General features: G+C 38.7%; 1 protein-coding gene across 11 annotated transcripts in view; it reads left to right on the forward strand.

The window, feature by feature from the left end:
* Window positions 1–22,609, forward strand: part of LOC108970440 (polypyrimidine tract-binding protein 1) — a 390,952-nt gene that overhangs the window by 93,511 nt on the left and 274,832 nt on the right. For all 11 annotated transcript variants that reach the window (XM_018935824.1, XM_018935825.1, XM_018935823.1 and 8 more), the window contains one exon: window positions 329–424. In XM_018935824.1, the coding sequence (XP_018791369.1) occupies window positions 338–424 (87 nt within the window). In that variant the 5' untranslated portion in view covers window positions 329–337. The remainder of the gene's footprint in view (window positions 1–328; window positions 425–22,609) is intronic.

The raw sequence follows: 22,609 nt of genomic DNA on the forward strand, positions 1-22,609 counted from the left end.
ATGATATCCTAGAGGAAAAGCTGTCAGAGACAGTCTAGGCTTTCATACTTGCATACAGAAAAAGCTGCTAGCTGGTGTGCTTTTCTTTCCATACTTTATAAAACTAAAGATGAGAGTAACTTCACCAACAATGCTAAGCACTAGAGACAAATAATGCGCACTGCTTGGTTAACCAGAACTACATAAATGATGATTTTATAACTCACAAAAAAACTCCTTTAATAATTTCGCTATGTCGTAGATACAATTTTTTTCAGTACGAATCAAAATTAATACAATAAAATTATTAAATTTTTAGCATAATTTATTTATTTTTTATTATTTTCAGGTAGCGACCATGATGTCCTGCCCCCTTCCCATGCCATTACCTATATTGACTTCAGCACTACACAGCGATTTTTCACCGGTTCACATTGGTGTTAAGGTATGTATGGAATTTTATGAAAATAACTAAATGAAATTAAATAAATTCATATAAAAATTAAAAAGTAAAAGGAAAAAAAATTAGAAAAATATATATTTATTTGTTATATTAAAAAAAATATTAATAAAAATTTTTGCAGTTAAGATTTCTTCCGTTATTTTATGACAAATTTTTTTTATGGTAAATAATGCAACATTATTAATGAATTATCTCCGACGTTGGAATATTTTGATTGAATCACCTAACCTCACTTAGAGTGCATGAATATTTCTCCAATAAAACCATATTTATGAGCTCAAAATATGCTCCTCGAGCATTATGTGCAAGTGTTGCTCCGTTGACCCATTAAAAGCCAACCGCAACGAATTATAAGCGCCAGGGGAATGAGGCCGGCTATTGAGGCCATTTTGCGCCCATTTACATGTCGTTTCGCCGGTAATTTGTTTGTATCACGAAGCCAACACACACTGATGCTGTAACTAAACATTCACTTTTACTATGTTTGTTGTAAATAATATGTCTTCTGGCTGTTTTGTTGTCTCAGAGCATATGCACGTTCGAAGTGTGTGTGCGTGTGTGCGAGTTGAGGCAACAAATGGCCAAGTATATTTCATGACCCCAAATCAAGTGACAGCATCTATGTGTTGGCATATATTTGAGTTTGTGTGTATGTGTGTGTGTATGTCCCGCTTCAAAAGACGCTCAGTTTGATATGACAATAAGAAAACCATATTATACAGGGTGATCATTTTTTAATGACATTTAACTGCACACTGGGCCAACAATTTTCTTGGACGACAGAAAGTCCTCAGTGGTGTGTGGAGCTTTTTCGCCCTTCCTGACCCAAAACGCAAAATAATGATGTCACATTGAATGATGGGAAGTCAGCGACCGAATAAGTGCCGCTGCAGGTGTGTGAGTGCGATAGCAACAACAATAACATGTAACAACACGACATTAAGTGAAGCGCCGCACTTGAATGGGGTGTAAAACAATTTTTTTGGCTGTAGCGTTATGCTTTCCACTACTCCCCCGCAGGCGCCGAGGTAAGACAAGTGGAATTTATGCATGCAACTGCGGCGGGGAGTGGGGCGTATGCGTCCTTTCGTAAGCATTGTGTGTGTTTTTGATAAATGTGCGCAATTTTTTATTTAATATCTATTGTGCGTGTGTCTGTGTGCCACGGACAGCTTGCAAGAAAATTTATTTCACTTGAAGATCCGGAGATCCCTTATGCAGCGCGACCAGAGAGCACACATACACACACACTGACGCGCGTGTGCGAGTGAAAATCTATTTTAAATAACACATTTCAGCGTTGAAAAGATAGCGCCGCGTCGCGACGCCCAACGCACAGGAAACCGCATTGTCCGCTTAATGGTCGCTCATTAACGTCTGCTCCGGCGACTGATGGCTGAGTACTTTTCAGTTGGGAATGCGCAAAGTTGGCGCTCAAGTTGCTTTCGCACAATTGCTGAAAGCGTGAAGTGCCGCAGCATAGTCGATGATATCTCTAAGCAGCCGCCTTTGGCGTGATCCCGCTGAGAAAGGGTTGAAGGTGCTCGAGAAATATGCAAACGCATTGATTGTGTAAATGTTGCCGCTGTCAATGATATATCGCTGGCCACTCAGTGAAATGCATTCACATTGCAAATGTTGCTCTGCCACTGGTTGGTTGTGTTGTTGTCGCTTCATCTTTACCTCGCGTAGTTTCCCCTCGTTTCATAGCTTGAGTAATGGTTTGTGATTTATGAAAATGACATTGCCTTATTTAAGTAGTGTGTACAGACAATTCTGATTGTTTTTTTTTTTTTTTTGGTTGCCATCTGGAAGGAATTCTTTGGCATTTATACGAGTGACGGAAACTACCCTTTCCAACCCCTTTCGATGTAAGTTTGGTTTTAGCAAAAAATATGAGTAAATTTCTCGTTACTTTGTCAGATTGAGTTTCCATGAGCTTCGGACGAGGTATTTGGACTAGTCTTACTATTTGACGTATGCATCTGAATTTTTCTCCAAGAAGCTGATTTTTAGTGCGAACTGCCGCTATCCCACCACTGCGAGGATTGGCTTTTATATTTCGGGTTTAGAAAACAAAACAAAAATTAAAGGGGGTATCGCTTCACTGTTGGTCAAAATAAAACTAAATAAAATCTATATTATTTTGCCTACGTTGGAACCGTTAGACGAAGCATTTCTGCCACTTTGATTGATGTATCTCTAAACCATGTATGTTCAACGGATCAACCGCATCCTCAAGTGTCGAAAAAGGTTGGCTTTTAGTTTACACGTACAGCAATAAGCAGTCAGTCGATGCCCAGTCAACTATACGGTGGATTAATCATCATATTGATCCTCTGAATACTCAAAAATGCAGGTGTTGCAGTCAACGTCTGATGCTTGGTCGCGGTGTCCGTCTTTAGTAGTTCGTTCTTGTGATGGTTGTGTATCACACAAAATTTACTGTTTTGCCTACGACATGTCTAGTTTTTTCCAAAAAAAACAAGCAACCATTTGCTTGGAAGTGCATCGTGCGCGAACAGCTTTTGTTGGATTCGGCTCAACTGGGAACACCTCTACAATCAACTGCTGTTTATCTTCGGCCTCATATGCGTGAAACGTCCACGTGAGCCTTTTTTGAGCGATCAGCAAATTGTGTTAGATCCAACGTGAAAAAAAGTTGTTTTTCTATAATGAAATGATGATGCAATATTGAATGAATGCTGATCTCATTAATGCACATGAACTATAAGCGATTCACAAAAATCGTCTTAGAGTGATCTACGACTTCTATTGAATTCATCATACTATCGTTAAACACTGGTGTTTCATGGAGCTTCATCGCCAAAGACTGAATTAAGTTAAGCGATGCACTGTTGCTGAGTTAATCCGCATTCAAAGTTATAATAAATATGAGTATTTGAAGTTACTGTAAATAACACAAATACCGCTCATATGTCGCAACGTACTGATAATGCATAACATAAAAAATATCAAACTTAAATATAAAAGTGTAGGTGGCCAGATTGCAACATGAGGCTTTCCCAATTCCCGAAATATAAGAAATAACCCTCGCATAACATACCTGCCCTGGTGACTGACTAATCAAAATGAAGTTCTTGTATTGTCACAAAGTATGATACACTATATATTAATTATTGATCAAGGCAACGCTATAATTTCAGAACGTATTGCTCAGAGCCAACGACAATACAATAAAGTTGCAATACAAACTGACCGTTCAAAATCAAAATAAAGAATATTTTTGCCCTTTAATGCCATAAGGAAACATCTGCCCGAAGTTAATTTTTTTCTTGCTTTTCTACCTTGTTTTTCTGAAGGAGAAGATTTCATGGATTGTTTTAGTTTCCTTAACGACGTAGGTATTCGGAATCGTATCCATGGAAATTAAGGAATTTTTTAATATGTTTTTTTTTTTTGTGTTTTTTTTTGCTCTTAGTAGCAGTTATTTAATTATTGTAAAGCATTTTGTAAACGCATTTGTTAACTTAACTTGTCTATATAATGCCATTCAAGTATTTTTCTTTCCTGCCGTTAAAGGTGTTGCCTACATTCAGGCGTTACTTCAATCCTAGTTTGATACATTAGGAATAATGTAGTGTTCAATCTACCAGTTTTAAGTCGCAACCGTGTACTACACACACGCACACACACAAATATTTTGTATTGAGTTAGCGTATACATACAAACATATACATTTCTTCTCACAAACACATTTTTCTTCAAATGTATTTAAGTATGTGATGCATCATCTAAGCCATTATAGATAAGCAATTGTTTACACTCGTCACTTCCAGCTTCATTTTCCGTTGCAAGTGTGTGTCTGCCTTTTCGATGTTTTTTTATTCTCCTTTCTTTTCTTTCTTTTCCTTTCTTTTTTTTTTTTTTTTTTTTTTTTTTTTTTTTTTTTTTTTTTTTTTTTTTTTTTTTTTTTTTTTTTTTTTTTGCCATATTTGCTGTTTTTGCGCTTAATATTGCCACTGAGAATACAATTTCTTAACCAATATAAATGTGTTTTTAATTTGTTGCAAAGCAAGATTTACAAATGATGCTTCTGTGTGCCACACCGCAAGCTGGGTAGTTGCAACACTTGCCCTCGCTGCCCAACGTAGCCACAATGCGGCTCACCTTTTCTTTTTTTGTGATTTCTAGTTGTTGTTGAGAAATTAGTTTGCGTTTTTTTCATTTTGTGTGTGTATGTGCGTGCGTGTGGCAGCGCCCTGGGACACTGCGCACACATGCACACGAGCCACATTAAGCGGCAACCGAGCATTCATGCTTTTGTTAACATTAAAAGAGTGTTTGTTCTTTCGTTTGTTGTTGTTGTTGTTGCTGCTGCTGCTGTTGAGACGTAGAAATTAATAACCGACCAGTCAGGCAAGTCATTCAGCCTGTGCCAGGCTGCCAGTGCGGGCCAAGTCGGGCTCAGCTGCTGTTGACACTTCCTTTGTGCCGTGCTTAAAGTGCGGCTGCCTGTGTTGGCTGTGGCTTAAAGGAAAAACGGCCAGTCAGTTGGCAGTGGCCGCAATTTGCTGACACAACCCACGACTACACTACTTCTAACACGCACCACCACAACAACAACAGCCACAAGTGCAACGGCGGCAGTCGGCGCTGTCCGGCAGCGGCCATAAGTTTCACACGTCCACAATGCCGAGTAACGGTAAAGTAAAAGCAATGCCAACATGATAAATATCCCTTTTTTCCCACTGATTTTTCCAACCACTTACGACAGCCGACGCTCCACCCACCTATTAACCCCCTCCTGCAACACTATTGCAATTTGCTCTGTTGTTTTTTTTCCCCTCCGTCGGAGTTTGTATTCGCACTTTTATCGTTTCATGCTTGTCAAGCGTGTTTTTCTGCTTTTTATTGTTGCTGTTTTTTTGTGTGTCCGCTTGTAATTTGTGCGTGCAACAAGTTTGACAAACTTTGCAACACGAATTTTTCCAGAAAATTGGTACAAACGAGCATAAATGTGGTAGGGAGGAAAGCGGGTGGGGGGCCATGCCGTCCACTCCGAAAGACTAATGATGGCACATTAAGTGTAGCCAAAATTGAAATTGAATTAATCAATTGCGGTTAAAGTGCTCAAACGCTCGTTTGCCTCTGCTTCTGTTTTCTTTTGCTCGTCTGTCATTTCTTTTTCGGTTTTGTAACCCTTGTCGTTTCTCTAGTAGATAATTTGAGGTTGTTTTTTGCAGTTTTTGCCTTTTTCTATGTTTGGCTAATTTATTCACCTTTCCTGTCAGTGGTAATTATACCAGATTTTTTATAGAAGTATTAGGTAGGCGCAGCTGAGTTGCTTACAACAATAAATCATATCGAAGATCATTGAACATCTACAAGTGTAGCATACTTGTATTGAAAAAAGTGCAGATTTTTTTTTGGCACGGTTGATGGTTGTTTACGCACTTTTTAGGATATAAAATGTGAATATGATGTGGTTAGCTAAGTTCGCTTGCATGCTTGAGTTTAGGCTGGTTTCAAATGTCTAAGAATATCATCTATATTTCTCCATACTTGGTTTTATTTTTGTTCGATAGATTGAAAGCTTTGTAATAAAGAGTTTGACAGCGAGTTTCCTATATTTAATATAACTAGTGGAAAAACACCGTTCAGCAGATGACTTCCTCCTGTTTCCACCCTCCAATAGACTAATTGGCTTGTAGTAGATTAATTGAGAAGTCTCTAGCCTGACACATAGATGGCGCTACTAGAATTAAATCCATAGATCCTAAACTTCAAAAGATATCAACTGAACGTGTACATTATATCATTCACGAATATTTGGGTATGCGAAAGCTCAGTGCAAAGTGGGTTCTGCGCGAGCTCAGTTTTGACCAAAAATTACGACGAGTTTGTAATTCGGGGCTGTTTTTGAAATGTTCAAGCGTAATAATCCCGAGTTTTTGTACCGACAGGGAACAATGGATGAAACATAGCTGGATCATATCACCCTGAAGCCCAATCCACACGATGAACCCTCTCTAAAGCGTGGAAAAACGCAACAGTCGGCAGGCAAAGTTATGGCGTTTGTATTTTGGAATGCGCATGGAATAATTTTCATTGACTACCTTCAGCAAGGAATGACCATCAACAGCATTTAAAAGTGGCCGAAAAACGGCTACATTTGAAGAAAGATATTATGCTGTTTCACCATGATAGTGCAGCGTGTCACAAGACAGCGAAATATTAGTTTCGATTTTTCAAGTAATTATTTATAAATCATGGAATATATGAATATATGGTTTCCATCAAAAGTTGGGTAAGATTAAATAAATTCAATAATTGCAACCCTTGAATAATTGACTAATAGATATAAACTATTTTAACGAATTTAGTAAAGTTTTGTAGTTATTATGGCGGTTGCTACTTCGATTTCATAGCAAAATCTTTTAATGACTCTTCTCTGCTCACAACAAGTATGCAGTCCAAGCCTCTCCTTCTGTTTGAAACATTTGTCTCTTTGTTATCCAAGAAATGATATTTTAAGTTTTCTGAATTTAAAATAAAATTGTCTGGCGTCTTCAGAGGGCTTATTAGTATGTTGTTTTGAAATTTCTAGAGATGGTTTCTCTTTTGTCATGTGGATTGTGGTTTCCTGCTCTTTGCCGATTTTTGGTGTTTGGTATATGACTTAATGAAATGAAGTATCTGAAGTAAAGAAGTGTTGTTTAAAATATGTGTTATAAAATAGGTTAATAATTCTTAAAATTTTGCCTAATTAATTTAGTACTTTTTGAGACTTTTAATAGCTGGTTAATAGGTTTGTGTCTCGGCTGAGTAAGAAGCGTCTATTCTCAGACAATTTAAATTATGATGCATTAAATTATTTTTTGAAGAGACAGTCTATTTTATCTTTTAATAAAAATGTGCGTTAACAGATTTGGATAAACTCTAATGTTGGGATACCCTTCATTCCTTAGCCTCCTGCTATAGAACCTTCGAAAATAAGAGTATGTCGGTGAGTATTTTTTTGTTTTTTTAATTATCTGGTATCCAAAACAAAAACGAGAATTATTTAGATGAATATAAGTAATGAACAACGGGCTAGCCGAAATTTGGTTTTTTTGATTGAAAGTGGTGTTTAAATTTAAAAAATTTATATAAAGTCTCTCATATTTCCGAAACTATTTGCCAGTCAACTTCAAGCTTTCGGAGAATATATTTAATAACTAGTGGAAATAACCCCTTAGTCGGTTACGCGCACGAAAACTGCTTTGAAAATGATAAATGAGATTCGCACGAATCCACTTAAAGTTGGAAATAAATCAGTGATTATGTATTAAAAAATATGGATTTAAATTGGTATTAAGCCTTCGATACATATTCCCCCCAACATCTTCTAGCATTTGTGTGCATTGAAGCGAAAAATAAATTTGCATAACTGTATAAATATTTTTCCACGTTGCATACATACATCATTGGAGCCTGTCGACGAAAAGCAGAGGCGGGTAATATAGCGTATGAAGAAAAAAAATGTATTTCAAGGCGTAATTAAAAATTAAGTACACATTAATAAATCGAATTAATAGCAATTATTGTAAGCTCTTGCAGCGAACCGGCGTCAATTAAGCCGGTCGTCCTGCGTTACCTTTGAGAGTTAAAAAGAGGGAGAATTTAATGCAGACAGCCATGAGGCTAATGAAAAAAGAAAAAAAAACCAAAAACAATAAATTTAGCAGTGATTTTAATGCCGTTAACTTTTTATTGATAAGACATGTTTGATTTTTGCTTAGACGTCTTAAAGAGAACATAATAAATAATCGCATTATTTGAAGAAGATTAAAAGAGGGTAAATAACACCGGATTGGGTTGGTGCGGTTGTTGTGTTTTGACCGAATGGTGCGGTGTTGCGCTTATACGGTTATTTCTATGGTGTGCCGATGCGCAAAAGGTATGCGCTTCTTTAAGTTACCGGCTTGAAAAATCTTTGGACTTATATACTAAATACCGAATTAATGACAACAACACCGCTAGTTGTGTGCTGTTTTGACGAAGGTATGGAAATTTCAGTTTTATAACCCTTATTAAATGTTTTTTGTTTTCAATTCTCTTACTTTCTTTAATTATTAATGATATCAAGCGCCTCCTTAAATACTTGCTACGCCACAAGAAAAGTGTTTGCTCAAACGCGCTGACCGTTTTACCAACGCGCGATTTCAGTACAGTGCTCAGCTTCTTCACCTGAGCCAGCGCTTCCCCGCGTAACTAGACGCGCTTGTCTTCGCGCAGCGGCAGCGGAAATTCACTCGACCGCGTGTGCATAAATCATTAAAGTAAATATGGTGGTTGCGGCGCCAAGATGGCTACGGGAACGCCGCCGCGTAAGCAGAAGGTGTACAAACAGTGAAACTAAAACAATAACGCAACGAATTTTTAATAAGTCGCGGTGAACGTAAGCCGAAGACAACGCGCTGAATGAAGGCGGATGTAAGCGGATGTATGTGCGCACCGAGCACAACGCGGCGCATATTATTGTTTTATTATTATTTTAAGTTCTTTTTGTGTTCGCTATAAAAGAAAACAATGGTCGCATATGCATCCGTGTATGTGTAGTTGTATGCGCGCGTAGTCAGCTGAGTGCATGCAAACGCTCAAAAGTATGTTTCAATAACAGCGCGCGCACTTGTACGAAGTATTATTTATGGCTACTTTTATATATATATATGTGTGTGTGTTTTGTTGCGCGCTAAAGTTATTGTAAAGCACTTGCTTCCGTTGTGTACCCACCGCCGTCCCTGTGACGCGCATAAAATCGCCGCTCTGTTGTCATATCACTCGGCAGGGCAAACAGTTGTCGATCCACATCCGCTTTCCAGCGACCTGTAAAGACTTAGACTAAAGCTCTGATGCGGCAACAACGCGCCGCGCGCCGCGCTCTACAACTTTCATGCGCGCTGAACTTTTTGGCGCTCGCTTCGCTTAGATCGCCTTTCCTGCTAACTGCTATAGAACAACAACGGTTGTTCTTTCACCATCCTTCCTGTTTTCTTTGATTTCCTCTTTTCCGTTTGCCGCTCGTTGACTTTTGTTATTATTAATAATTTAAGTTATGTTTGCGCGCAATGCTATGTTACGTAAGAACCACTCATTCGCATTGCGCGCGGCTTCGCGGCACCCCTTCAGCGCATTGTGGTTCGGTTTTACAATTGTGCGCCGCGCTCGTTGCAGTGGCACCCTCGCACACATACGTGGCTCTCAACACAAGTTACGTCTGTATGAGGTGGGCGCTTTTATGTGCTCCACAGTCCCTGGCGCTTGGCAGTTGCTGGCAGCCCGCGGTACCTGCCTTGTTGGTGGGTCGTGACGCTGCGCGGTGAGTGGCAGCTTACCTCAAATTGTTTCATATTTCTCTTTTTATATTTGCTTATGTTGCCTGTTATTATTGCGTTTTTTTGTTTATGTCTTTTTTTTTGTAGCTTTCCCTTACATTTTATTCGCAGTTTATTACAGCGATTTTTCTCGGAACTCCTCACCGCCTCCGCTCGCGTTCCGTTGCCACTTCAATGCTTACTTTTTATTTCATTTAGTTTCTGCTTTTTGTTTCCATGAAATACTTTTACCTGTCGTAATTTTCTTAAGTTTTTCTGTCCTCCTCAACCGCCTTCACCAACGCTTCCAGCTTCACCGCTGCATCCTCACCACTTTGCCGTTTTGTCATCTCCTTTATGCAATATTTGCTTTCGTTTATCAAAGTTCCATAACTTTTCTTTTCTTGCAACATTGTTGCGTCTTCACCCCATATATTATATTATATAAAGTGGTTGTCTTTGTTGTTGCAGTGTGCTTAAGTCCGCCATAAGTGTTGGCATTGCTCGATTGTGAGTATTACCTTTCGTGCATATTAAAAAGCCTCCTCCGTCCGTCCATCGGTATGTGGGTGTCTGTCCTGCTCTCATCTTCTTTTGTCCATCATCTGCGGTCGATAGCGGTGAGCCCTCTCAGCCGGCGTACTTATTTAAACATTACTTATGTATCTTGCGGTGCTTGTTGTTATTGTCATTTGTACTCGCGCCTGCTTTTGTTTGAGTTCTTATTGGCTGTGGCATTAAGAAAATTAAATTTACTAAATTTGTGTAGTTTTGAAGTTTAATATTGTTTTTTAGTCATCATTGAGAGTGAGAGGTCACTGAGATCAGTTGAGATCCCCAAATACTTATTTTTTCGATTTGATTGACTTCTGGATTGTGTATCCATTTAAGGTATCTCCTTCTTTACTGGCGTGGACAACCTTCAAAGCTGGAATGTTCTCTTCAATTGGGACAACATGACGTAGGCAGATGTCCACAGCTACTTGTCGTACAGCTGTGCGGTACTCCGCGTTGTGCTTTTACTTCCTTAAGGCTTAAAACAATCACTTTTAGTGCCGTTGCTTTTGAATTAGAGTACCTGTTTTTTTTAAAGCCGTCTAAAGGCTATTCCTTAAAGTTTGTAATGTAAAGCACTCAGGTATACAATTTGACTTAAGGTGCTCACGGCTGGATTAGCCGTGGCTAGAGGTTGGAATGAATTCGAGTTTTGACAATATATACAATTGCTCATTCCAATTTGATTTTCCTAGTTTAATGGCACCACGTGATAAGATCTCTACTTGTCTCTCCCATAACTTCCCATATGAGTTTTTGAATCCTCCGTACGCTAAGTTTAGTTCACTGTTTCTTTTGTGCTAAGCAAATACACTGCATTTTAATAACGCGTGGGGTTAAATTTTATGAACCCTTCAGCTCCGCTTTTTCTGAAAATTTGTATTCGAATGAAAAAATATCATTTTACATATAATAGGTCAATTGAAAAGTCCCCGGCCAGACGCATTGATGGCGCTACTAGAATTTAAACCATTTCATTATTAGTTAGGATGTGCATGGAATAATTTTCATTCACTAGCTTCAGAAAGGAAGGACCATCAACATCAACTATTACATAGGTTTATTAAACAATTTGAAGGATGAAATCGCTGAAAAATGGCCATATTTATAGAAACAGAAGTTGCTGTTTCAGCGAGACAATGTACGGCGTCACAGGTGAATGGAAAATTGGGCAAAATTTTCTAAATTGGTTTTTGTATTCTCCAGATATGGCTATTTTCTGCCCTTGGATCTCAAAAAAAAAAAAAAAAAAAAAAAAAAAAAAAAAAAAAAAAAAAAAAAAAAAAAAAAAAAAAAAACAAAAAAAAAAGTTGCTTAGTCGATCGAAGAAATGCTTGACGAAACACGAGGCCTATTTTGAACCAAAGGACAAATAAAAAATGTTACCGATTGAAAGGTCGCTATAATCAGCATACTCCCAATTTAGTCAAAAAATGTGTTTCACAATGGAAGGCCGGCAAAACTTATCAATTGACCTGTAACTAATGCCTTCAGCTACGTTGTCAAGCATCTCTTTATTTGCGACATCTACTTTTGCAATAAATTCAGCTTCTTTGGTATGAGTATGGTATTGAGGCACTTCACATCCTAAATATTAACTAAAATATGCCATGTCAATCATCTTTCTTCAACATAAGACAAAGTTTCGATGACTTCGCGTCTTTCCCTAAATTCTTTGTGCCACCCAAATACTTCTGTTCGTGTAAAGTATATTAACTAAACCACTGCTTTCGAAATATTTTCAACGACTCCATAACCGTTATTTCATCGGAAACACAAAATGTCAAGGAAACTGGTTAAATTCTTTTTCCAACGTAAAAAATTCCCAGACTGCCTTCCGTGTCGTAAAGAGGCAGCTGCCAAACGCGTACTATTTGCAATTTAGAGATCAACGATCAAAAGAGTCTAACAAAAGATTTTACCGATCTAGAAAATAAGTTTTTTTTTTTTTTTGAGCGCAGTTTAAATGGTATTTCATAGACTAAATTGGAAGTGTCTAGGTCAATTGATTTTAATAAGGCACAGTTCCTTGTAGTCCCTACTTTAAAATATTGTGAGTAAAAATAAAGAAATTAAAAATAGTCTGTCTGCATAATGCGAAAAGCATAACTCAGAGCTCTAAGCAAATTTCAGCATATTATTCAAATATTACTTATTCTGTTTTGGTCCTTTGGCTTTAAACGCAAACTAAAACCAAAAACTTGCAAACTGAAAAAAATTAATTTAAAATTGGAAAATTTTATTAGCAGAAATCACATTTCAACACCTACCAAAGCCGCTGACACTTTGAAACTTTTGCTACAGCTTCTACAGGTACTTTTTCACTCCCCGCAACCAGCCTTGCCACACTTCCTATATCCGAAATCCCGAGAAGCACGCGTCTAGCTTTTGTATGTGCCACACAAGTGAACACACACAACCCACGTGTATATTTATCTGAGCCGTTTGGTCAACAAGACTTAACCTTGTTGTATATCATACGCTCCTCATGTCCTCGTGGCGTGCTCCTTACGCCGCGGTGCTAAACAAAGACACCATGTGAGCGAGCTACTGGCGCACGACCGACCCCACGTTGCATGCTGCAAGAAACTGCTGTAATGCACATGTTGCCAGTGTTTGCACAGACACCAAGCAGCAATAGTACATTCACACATACGTGCTTGTGGGTGTGTGTGCGCGAAGGAGTGCGACATGCAACAGTTGCCACACATGAGTGAACGCCAGGAGCACGCACTAAAAGCAATTGTATGTGTGTGTGTGTGTGTGTATGCGTGCCAAGAATTACACAAGTGTGCGAAATCTTTGCTGAAGTAGAAAATCGCGAAAATAAACATTGAACTGTAATGCCAAAGTCAACAGCAAAGTGTCGGTGCGCTTTGTTGTTGCCACAACAGTGACTGAACCAAGTATGTGTATGCACACAAACACATACAGACATGCTTTCGTGTATAGTTTGTGCCATCGCCAAGACAAAAGTAAATGAAAAGAACGAGTAAAATAAAAAGTCGTGTCATGAAAGAGCATGGCGGCGGAGAGGTTGTTGTCTTGAATGACGTCGGCATTGTCAACGTGCAACAATGCAACAGGCGAACTGCAACAAAAACTATAATAACTTTTGTTGAAAAATTGAAGCAGTGCAACGCTCAAGTGGCAGCGCCATATATATTTGGCAAGACATACATAAGCAAGAAATGCAGCGGCGTACAACGGTGCGTATACGTAACCGCTGGAGTGAAGCAGACTCCTGCTAGGGCTCATACATGTGCTTATATGGATAATTTTGTGAGTCTTTTGTATGAAATGCACTTAAGTTGAGTTAATGCTCCAAAGTATTACGCTCACTAACATAAAGGGTGATACAAAAGTTTTCGAAAGAATTTTTTTTCATTCACAATAAATTTTTATTGTAGATTCATATTAATCCACAAATCAATATATTTAAAAATTTATTTTACTTTTATAACAGACGAATTATTTTGAAAAATTTTTGATTTCTTTGATTCCGTTGCCAATCTCGAGATGATTTCCTAAAAAGTGAGTTTTCCGGTGAAAAAAACAGCACAAAAAACTTTATCAAGTTCGGATTTTCGGAGAATAAGTTTGGATATTATTTGAAATGCATAAGCGGATATAACCCTTTAAAACATTAAAATCACTTTAAAATACCCCGCAAAGAAAAACAGCCCAAAAAACGTTATGGACTTCGAATTTTCGAAGAATATTTTCGGATATTATTTGAAATTCATAAGCGGATATAACCGTTTAAAACATTAAAATAACTTTAAAATACCCCAAAAACACAAAAAACTTTATCAAGTTCGAATTTTCGAAAATAATTTCGGATATTTTTGAAATTAATGAGCGGATATAACGCTTTAAATCATAAAAATCACTTTAAAACAGTCCAGAAAAAAACAGCACACAAAACTTTATCAAGTTCGAATTTTCGGAGAATATTTTCGGATATTATTTGAAATTCATAAGCGGATATAACCGTTTAAAGCATTAAAATAACTTTAAAATACCACAAAAACACAAAAAACTTTATCAAGTTCGAATTTTCGAGGAATAATTTCGAATATTTTTTTGGAATTCATAAGCGATTGTAACGCTTTAAATCCTTAAAACAGCCCACAATGAAAAACAGCACAAAAAACCTTATCAAGTTCGGATATAACCCTTAAAATTAGTTTAAAGCATACAACAAAAAGTTTTTGTTTTAAATAATGTTGATCTAAACTCGACTTTGGTATATTTGCATTTTGTATAACTTCAAATAATCGAAAATGTTTTTATATTCTCTGCATTCTAAATCACGTAAATTTAACAACATCCTTTCTGACGCACCCTGTATGGCAAACAATACCTTCCAGGAAAGCGTAATCCCGCTCGTTGCTTTGTTGATTACATTTTGACCTTTTGTTTAACTTCTTTTCTATGCTTCTATTCTTTGCTTAGACCCTACAAGAGGACTACAAGACTTTACTTAATACTTAGCGCATCGCCGCTGTATTGCGATATTTCACTTAATTTGCTATTGCGGACGAGCAGCTTATAATCGCTAAACAACATCCTTGCTATCTGCGCCCCATACCCGCTCATACGCTCATAAATAAAACCACGTGACATATGAGTGTGTTAAACAGCGCCATGGATAACTAACAACCACGGCGGCTAAGTATGCCTACTGCTTGCCACAGCGTGCGGTGTGTGCCCTTTGGCCAAACTTGGCAGCCGTAATTGATATTAATGGCGTTGCCACTTAAACAAGTGTGCCGTTATCCTTTATCCTTTTCTTGTATTGAATTTTAGTGTAAAATATTGCGGCCACACAGTAAACTTTCTGGACATTGGAAAGTTTGTGTGTGTGACTGCTGTGTGCGTCTTGAGATTAAGAAACTCACCGCTTTTTACAAGCGCAACTATTGCAAAACAATAACAACAACTCACTTCATTAGCACTCGTACACGACTAGCGCATGTTGTTTTCATAATTTAGCTCTTTTTGTGTCCGTCTTTATTGTTGCTCTTAATTTTAATTCCTTCCGCACACGAAATGTACATTTGTGGCAATAAGGGAGCGAAGGTTGTCTCCTTCGGCTGTTGGATTTATTCCTTTTGTGCTGCTCGGCTAACGCATCCTTCTGGCAGTTATGCACAAAGCAATAAGAATTAATTAAGAAATGCTGTTTAAATATTCCGTTATATTTTGTGTTGCCCATAAAGCGAAAGATATTTCCCCGACGTAAACGAGTGTGTGATCAGCGTTCACATTTGCAATTTTTGCCGCAGCATTTGCTTGGCGCGAACAGAAAATTCTTCTTTTTCGTTTTGTCTTTCTTGTTCTTGTTGTTGTTTTAGTTGTTGCGCATATCTGCAGGGTTGTTAATTTCTATCACGCATGACACCACTACAAGTGTTCCGTGTCGGCCCATTGCATGTTGTAATCGGCGGCTTGTTATTGCTGTAATTACAATTTGTACTGCGTGTCTGCTATTCCCTTATTTCGTTATGGTAATGACATGGTTACACTTTTTCTGCCTCATATTTTATCGGCATAAAGTTGCTGTATATTTGTGCGTGTGAGTATTTAGTCTGTGCTTTATTTGAGCATTTATGGCAGTTCTGGGTAGCAGAATATACCAGAAAGTAGCTCTGAAAACCTTCGAAAGATGAAAAAGTAAATATTACTTTTAAGTTTGGTTAGATTTTAAGGTCGGTCCTAACAGCTTAACACGCTGATCCGTTGTGTTGTCTAAAACTGCTTTATAACAGTTATAACAGAGAGTAAGAACCAAATCGACAAAGCGCTCTAAGCCCATCACAAATTTGTTGAGAGGTCAGTTTCTATTGGGTCTACTGGTTCGCCGAAGGTACTACTACCTACATGTCTTACAAAGGTTGGAGAGTTAGGGAAATGAGCATGAATGTTCCCATGGAATGCCTAAGAAGTATGCAAGATCGTCGAGATCATGTGCAACAGAGCAAAAGAAAAGCATGTAAGCTGTCTACTCGGATATTCTTAAAAATACTACATGACGGTTGCTGACTTAGTCAAGGTCGGATAATTGGAAACGGAACCGATACGGATTTTTATTCAGCCAAGGACTGTCAAGTCGACCATGCCTCTATATTACTTCAGGAATATTTTATGTCGTTACAACATCAATATGACACATATAGCAAATGCAGTCAAGTAGCCATAAGAGAGATGCTGGAACATCTCCTCTGCTTATATCCGGCCTTTTCTACAACTCGGCTTATATATCTAGGAGCTTCGTACCTCAAGGGACTGGATGAAGTATCAGCATTAAATATCGAGTCTACTAAACTTCACGAAAATGTTTGACATCCTGTACAGCGTAAACTTCAGCTTCTATTACTAAAGAGCATTCACATTACAAGAGACATGTATGGGGTGACAGCTAGAAAATGTAACCTCACCTAACATGACTAAGGGTTAAGATAAAATGGTCTGACGGTTGAACGACCCTCAAGAAATTGCTCTGTTACGTGTTCCCATCTGAACTCAGAGGGAGTCATAATTTTTGGAACTTAACATCTCAAAATCTCTCAAGATTTGTTCCAAGTGGTTTTGCTCCGGAAACCTCTTAAGAAACCCTAAGTTGGTTGGATGATTGCTTAAATTTGGTGAGGATATAGAGAGCACTCCCACATACCAGCTTGTTGTGACTTAACTTTTCTATTAGAACAGGCTAAATTAGGTTATACATATATATAGCTGAACCCAAAAGAGTTTCACACTTGGATTAATTTTTATCAGTTTCTTAAGTGCCAATGAAGCCACTTGCATCAATTACAGAACTGCTTAGATGGATCTCCGCTATGAGAACACCAGAAGAACAATGACCCACTATAAAATTAGAGAAATTATCGCCTCATTGAGGACGAAAAGCTTGTCGAGTCTCTTCATTTATATTCCAACATGAGCGATGCTGCGGACGGACCCGAATTTTTAATCTGCTCAGAAGTGTTAACTCAGCAGCATTCTTCAAAATTATTTGAAGAATACTTTGAACTGCAACAACAACAGTGCTTATTCTGCCATAACCCGACACTTTTATTTATTTTTGATAACCATATTGGGTGAAGTGGAGTCCGATTATATTTTTTTGAGGGGCTGAAGTCTGTAATTTGTCAATGCAACCGAGGGAAAACTATGCTTGAGTGAGAGTAAAGAGATATCGGCGACTGAAATTTTACTTTAATCTTTTGTAGAATTTTTAACGCTGCTGTGCTTTAAGAAGAAACCATTATATTTCGCGCACAAAATTATTGATTCCCTCGACACAGAACATGCGCTCCGTAATAGCTGCCTTGCATTTATATAATTTGCTTACCAACCCACCTGTACTGCACGAAATACAATAAGGAGACGCACATCTTCTACTCGTCCATGAAATCCCACAGCTTACCGCACCACATTAGAAGACACACTCGAATTTCAGCACTTTTGGCGACATTAAAAACACAAATGGCCCGCCGTGTGCAATCACGTAGGAGATCCGGCAGAAGTTATGACCAAATCGTCTCAGCGGCGACAGTTGTGATTCAACAGGCATATTTGCGGTTCCACCCCAACGCATGCACCAAGCACCAGCACTGTAAGCCGAACACACGTACACAAACGAACTCATATGTGGCGGGAAGTGTGTGACGGCGAACATGCGGCCATCTAGTTGGCACAGCGCCCAAAAGCGTGTAACTGTAAAGCCTACAGATTTATTTGCGTTCAAGCCTATAAATTTGCAATAAAAACCAACGCATACACACCCACATACACATATACATATATGCAACGAGTGAAGTCACCAAAAAGTTTAGAAAATTACGCGCAGCTTGTTGTTGCTCTTGTCTTTTCGGCAACTTTATTTACACAGCACATTACTCGTAAATGCTATGTAAATTGGAGGGTGAGCGGGCGCTCGCCAGTGATTGGCAACGGGTCACATCTCCGAGCACGTCGCGGTAATAAATGGGACAAAGGCATACCAGGGATCTTCCACCCATGAGTAATACAGTCGTCAGTGTTTGAGTATAATTTTGCACCCGCCGTTACACACACCCCTTCCCTCGTCAACAGCTGCGCTGATATGTGAACGTCTCATTGGCAAAGGCGTTTGTTAGACTTCGGTTCGCATGTTTGTTGTTATTGTTTTCACTGCAAAAGTTATAGTATGTTGTTCCCGTGACATTATTACCCCTTTTTATGGGTTTTTAGGCTTGGAAGTGCACGCGTGTAAGCCAAAGCCACAGCGGTAAGGGAAGACACTTGCTTTGCCTTGCCGTCTCCATTAGGGAGCTTAATATGTGACGCACCAAGACGCAGGAATCGCAAGTATGCAAGCAACTTTCCATATCAATAAATTTCTATCTCCTTTTCCACGCATAAGACTTCACTTATGAGGATAATTATTTCGAGATGCGCCTAAGCGTATGTTATAGTTTATCACCTGCATAAAGATACAGGCTTCCCTTGCCGTCTATATACAGTGTCGAACAAAACTCGTTGGACCAACTCGAGTCTCACGCATATTCCGTCATAAGTTTTCTTCTTTATTGGCGTAGACACCGCTTACGCGGTCAAAGTCGAGTTTCTAAGAGCGCACCATTCCTTTTTCCTTTTTGCTGCTTGGCGCCAATCGGGTATTCCATGTGTTGCATGTGTTGTGTAGCGCGGTCCTTATCCACCTGGCCATTCCCACGGAGTGGAGGTCTTCCTCTTTCTCTGCTTTCCTTGGCCGGTACTGCGTCGAATACTTTCAGAGCTGAAGCATTTTCAGCCATTCGGACGACATGACCTAGCCAGCGTAGCCGCTGTCTCTTAATTCGCTGAACTATGTCAATATCGTCGTATATTTCGTGCAGCTCATCGTTCGATTAACTGCGGTGTTCACCGTTGCAATGTGCTAAGAACCTACGCCGACCCATCAGATGTTGTCATCGTCCAGGTCTCTGTACCATTTAGTAGGACGGGGATGATGAGTGACTTTTAGGATTTGGTCTTTGTTCAACGATAGAAAACTTTGCTTTTCAATTGCCTACTTAGTCCGAAGAGTCGGCAAGAGCGATTCTGCATTGGATTTCGAGTCTAACGTTGTTGTTGGTGGTATAAATGCCGCGAAGCCCTATTGAAAATGAGACGGTACCGAACTGAGCTGCCAAGCCAGAAGAAAACCATTGAGTTTGAGCTTATTTAGTTTTTATTTTGAAATATGCCGGTAAGCCTGACTTTGGCTTTCAGCACCCTGAGATTTAAGAGAGAGAAAGCGAGAATTTTGTAGAAAATAAGTTGACAGTTATCATTTCAAGTACATTATTTTAAAAATTCTTGCAAAGTTCGGCTTTTGCTGATAACATGAACTGCACTAAAAAGGCATTAGTTCGGATTTCTCTAAATTATCGGCTTTTCGACTCACATTTGCAAATGAGGACAAAATGAATTAAGATTTACCTACCGATAGTGTATTTCTAATCGAATTAAATATTTTGACTTATTTATCAGGCGCTATTTCTGTCTCAACGCCTTCGCTCTAGGAAAAAAAAATATTTCCAGCAATGTGACTTTTCTTGTAAATTACTAGTTCTGTCATACTTGATTGGATCCAAATTATTCGTTTTCTAGTGCTGAAAAAAATTTGAGCGAACTATTGAATTATGGGTAATGACGATCTTTTGCTAACTTTTGAAAGATGAAAAATGCGTGGAGCAAGAATGGTGGAAGAGGATGTTTTATTTTTAAAGCTAGCACAGATTTAATGCCGAAGTTTCTAGAAGTGAGAATGTTAACGGTTATATAATAAATATAGGGCAGAAGAGACGTTTGCGAGAAAGTAAACAACCTCAGCCCTTCAAAAAAAAAAAAAAAAAAAAAAATTTAATATCTTTGCTTAAGCTAACCAAGAATTTCTTCTCACTTTCTTCATTAGAAAATTGCAGTATTGATGACGGTTTTAAAATTATAAGCCTATATTATATTGGCACATGCTTTGGTTGATCATTTTTGCCGTCATTTTCAGTATCACATTTGTCTTGTTTGAAGTCGAAATCGGTTTTATGTCTTTATAGTTCGATTATATTCGACTCGCTTGCACGAAAACTCAAAGACTTTCAGTAGAACAAAGCACGCCGCACGAGAATCATTGAAACGATTTTTAACAGTGAGGTTTTTATATGCTTTGCGTATGTATGTATGTGTTTGCTAAGTGTATTATTATGCATACATATGTGTATTTATAGATTCAACGTATTAAATTAAACGCTTTATGGCAAACGATAAGCGCTGTCCAACAACAATTTCATTAAACTATAAAAAAGGGAGCTTTGAGGAGAGTGAAACACACACATATATATTAGTATCTAAAAAGGCAAATGACACCATCACAACTTCTAACAAAATAAATTGGTAACGAGACTTCACACCAATACACACGCAGCAATGCAAGTAAAACATGCTAATGCTAGAAAAGTAGCGGATCTGAATGCAGATGAGTCGCACAATTTTACCGTTACGATATAAATATAGATTTATATTTAAATTACAATCAGTGTAAAAACCAAGTCAAAAAAAAAAAAAAAACTAAAATTGGGCCACACACACACTCACAGATAGTTGTGATAAGCAAGTAGAATAGCTGCGGCAGCAAAGATGATAACAACAACAAAACAATTGCTAGAAATGAGCGCAAGGCAGAGCATTTGTGATTTATGCCAGCGGCGCGAGCAAAAACGGCAGAAAATCAGAGCATAAAGAAGAAAAAATAATCACATATAATGTGTGTGTGTGTGTGTGTGTGTAAAGCACTTGCACAGAACCAATACATGGAAATAAAGCTAGGAGGTGCGAGCGCAAGTCGCTTTGCTGTCACACAAATAAAACGGAAAATTGCACAATCACGTGCAATAAGCTTCACACCAACAACAAAGGCAACAACGGAGCGAGTGCCAACAATAAGCGCAGATAAATATCGCGCACACACATTATTACACACACACACACACACGCATGCAACTACAACGTGAACCGCCTGTACGTGCATGCACTTATCAGCGATTACGCCTTGCCAACGTTGCCACCCAACAGCACTACTTGCCACTGCTGCGATTATTGCCGGTGATAAGTTGTTGAGGAGACGAAATGGGCACAGCTAAGGTGTGCCTATCCTGCTTCCACACACGCACACATACACGAACACAAATGTAGTTAAATAAAAAAGTAGCGTTTAAGTGTTTGTGTTGGCAATTTCTAATAACGCTCGGCTGCGCTGAAAACTATGCAACAGGCGATTAGTAAGGCGTTGCGGCGGCAGAGTCCTGCCGACCTTATCGCCTGCGTGGCCACATTACCACGAGCGCGCAATGACTGCTTATTTATAGTTTCGGTTTTTCATTGTTATTGTTGCAGCTTATGCGGTTCGCAATGCTTATTGAGGACAATCTCTCCAGCAGTTTGTCTGCAGTACGTGTACTATCTCCAGTTATCAGCTGCGCTTCCAATTAAATGATTTCTTTGTTTCAGACATATGTGACACACTTTCTTTGCTGTCTCCCATTTATATAAATTATAGAAATCTATCTACAATAAAAAAAAAAGTTAACTTCCGTTGTCAGGTAGTATTATAGCTACCTTCACAGCTGTATTTTCTATAACAACTATTAGATGCGCAAGTAAATAAAAGTTATAAATGAATTATTAGAAGTATTGCCCATCGCTAGACACAACTTTCTCCCATCCTTTTGGCAAAGCTCGTGTACCATTACGGTAAAATTGTTCAGCATGTGATGTTATACAATAATCACGCCTTTTTTGGATGTCGTCTTGCGAGTGGAACTGCTTCCAAGGCAGACCATGTGCCATCGAATGGAACAAATAATAATCGGTTGGTGAAATTTCTGGGGAATATAGCGGGTGGGGTAAGACTTCCCATATAAGCGTTTCCAGGTAGATATTAACGGGTGCATCTCCGGGTATTGAGCTCATAAGTAGCACGAATTCCTTGTTTTTGCATCATTCCCAGCGCTTGTAGTCGCTTTGAAATGGCCTGGTGGACCCTGACACTTAATTCGCTGAACAATGTAAATGATCTCGTATAGCTCGCTGTTCCATCGACTGCAGTATTCGGCGCTGCCAATGCACAAAGGACCATAAATCTTTTGCAGAACCTTTCACTCGAAAACTCGTAACGCCCACTCATCAGATGCTTTCATCGTCCATGCCTCTTTACCATATAGCATGACGGAGAAGATGAGTGCCTTGTAGAGTTTGGTCCTTG

Source organism: Bactrocera latifrons, unplaced genomic scaffold (genome assembly GCF_001853355.1).
Source record: "Bactrocera latifrons isolate USDA-ARS-PBARC rearing strain unplaced genomic scaffold, ASM185335v1 scaffold_3, whole genome shotgun sequence".
Taxonomy (NCBI): domain Eukaryota; kingdom Metazoa; phylum Arthropoda; class Insecta; order Diptera; family Tephritidae; genus Bactrocera; species Bactrocera latifrons.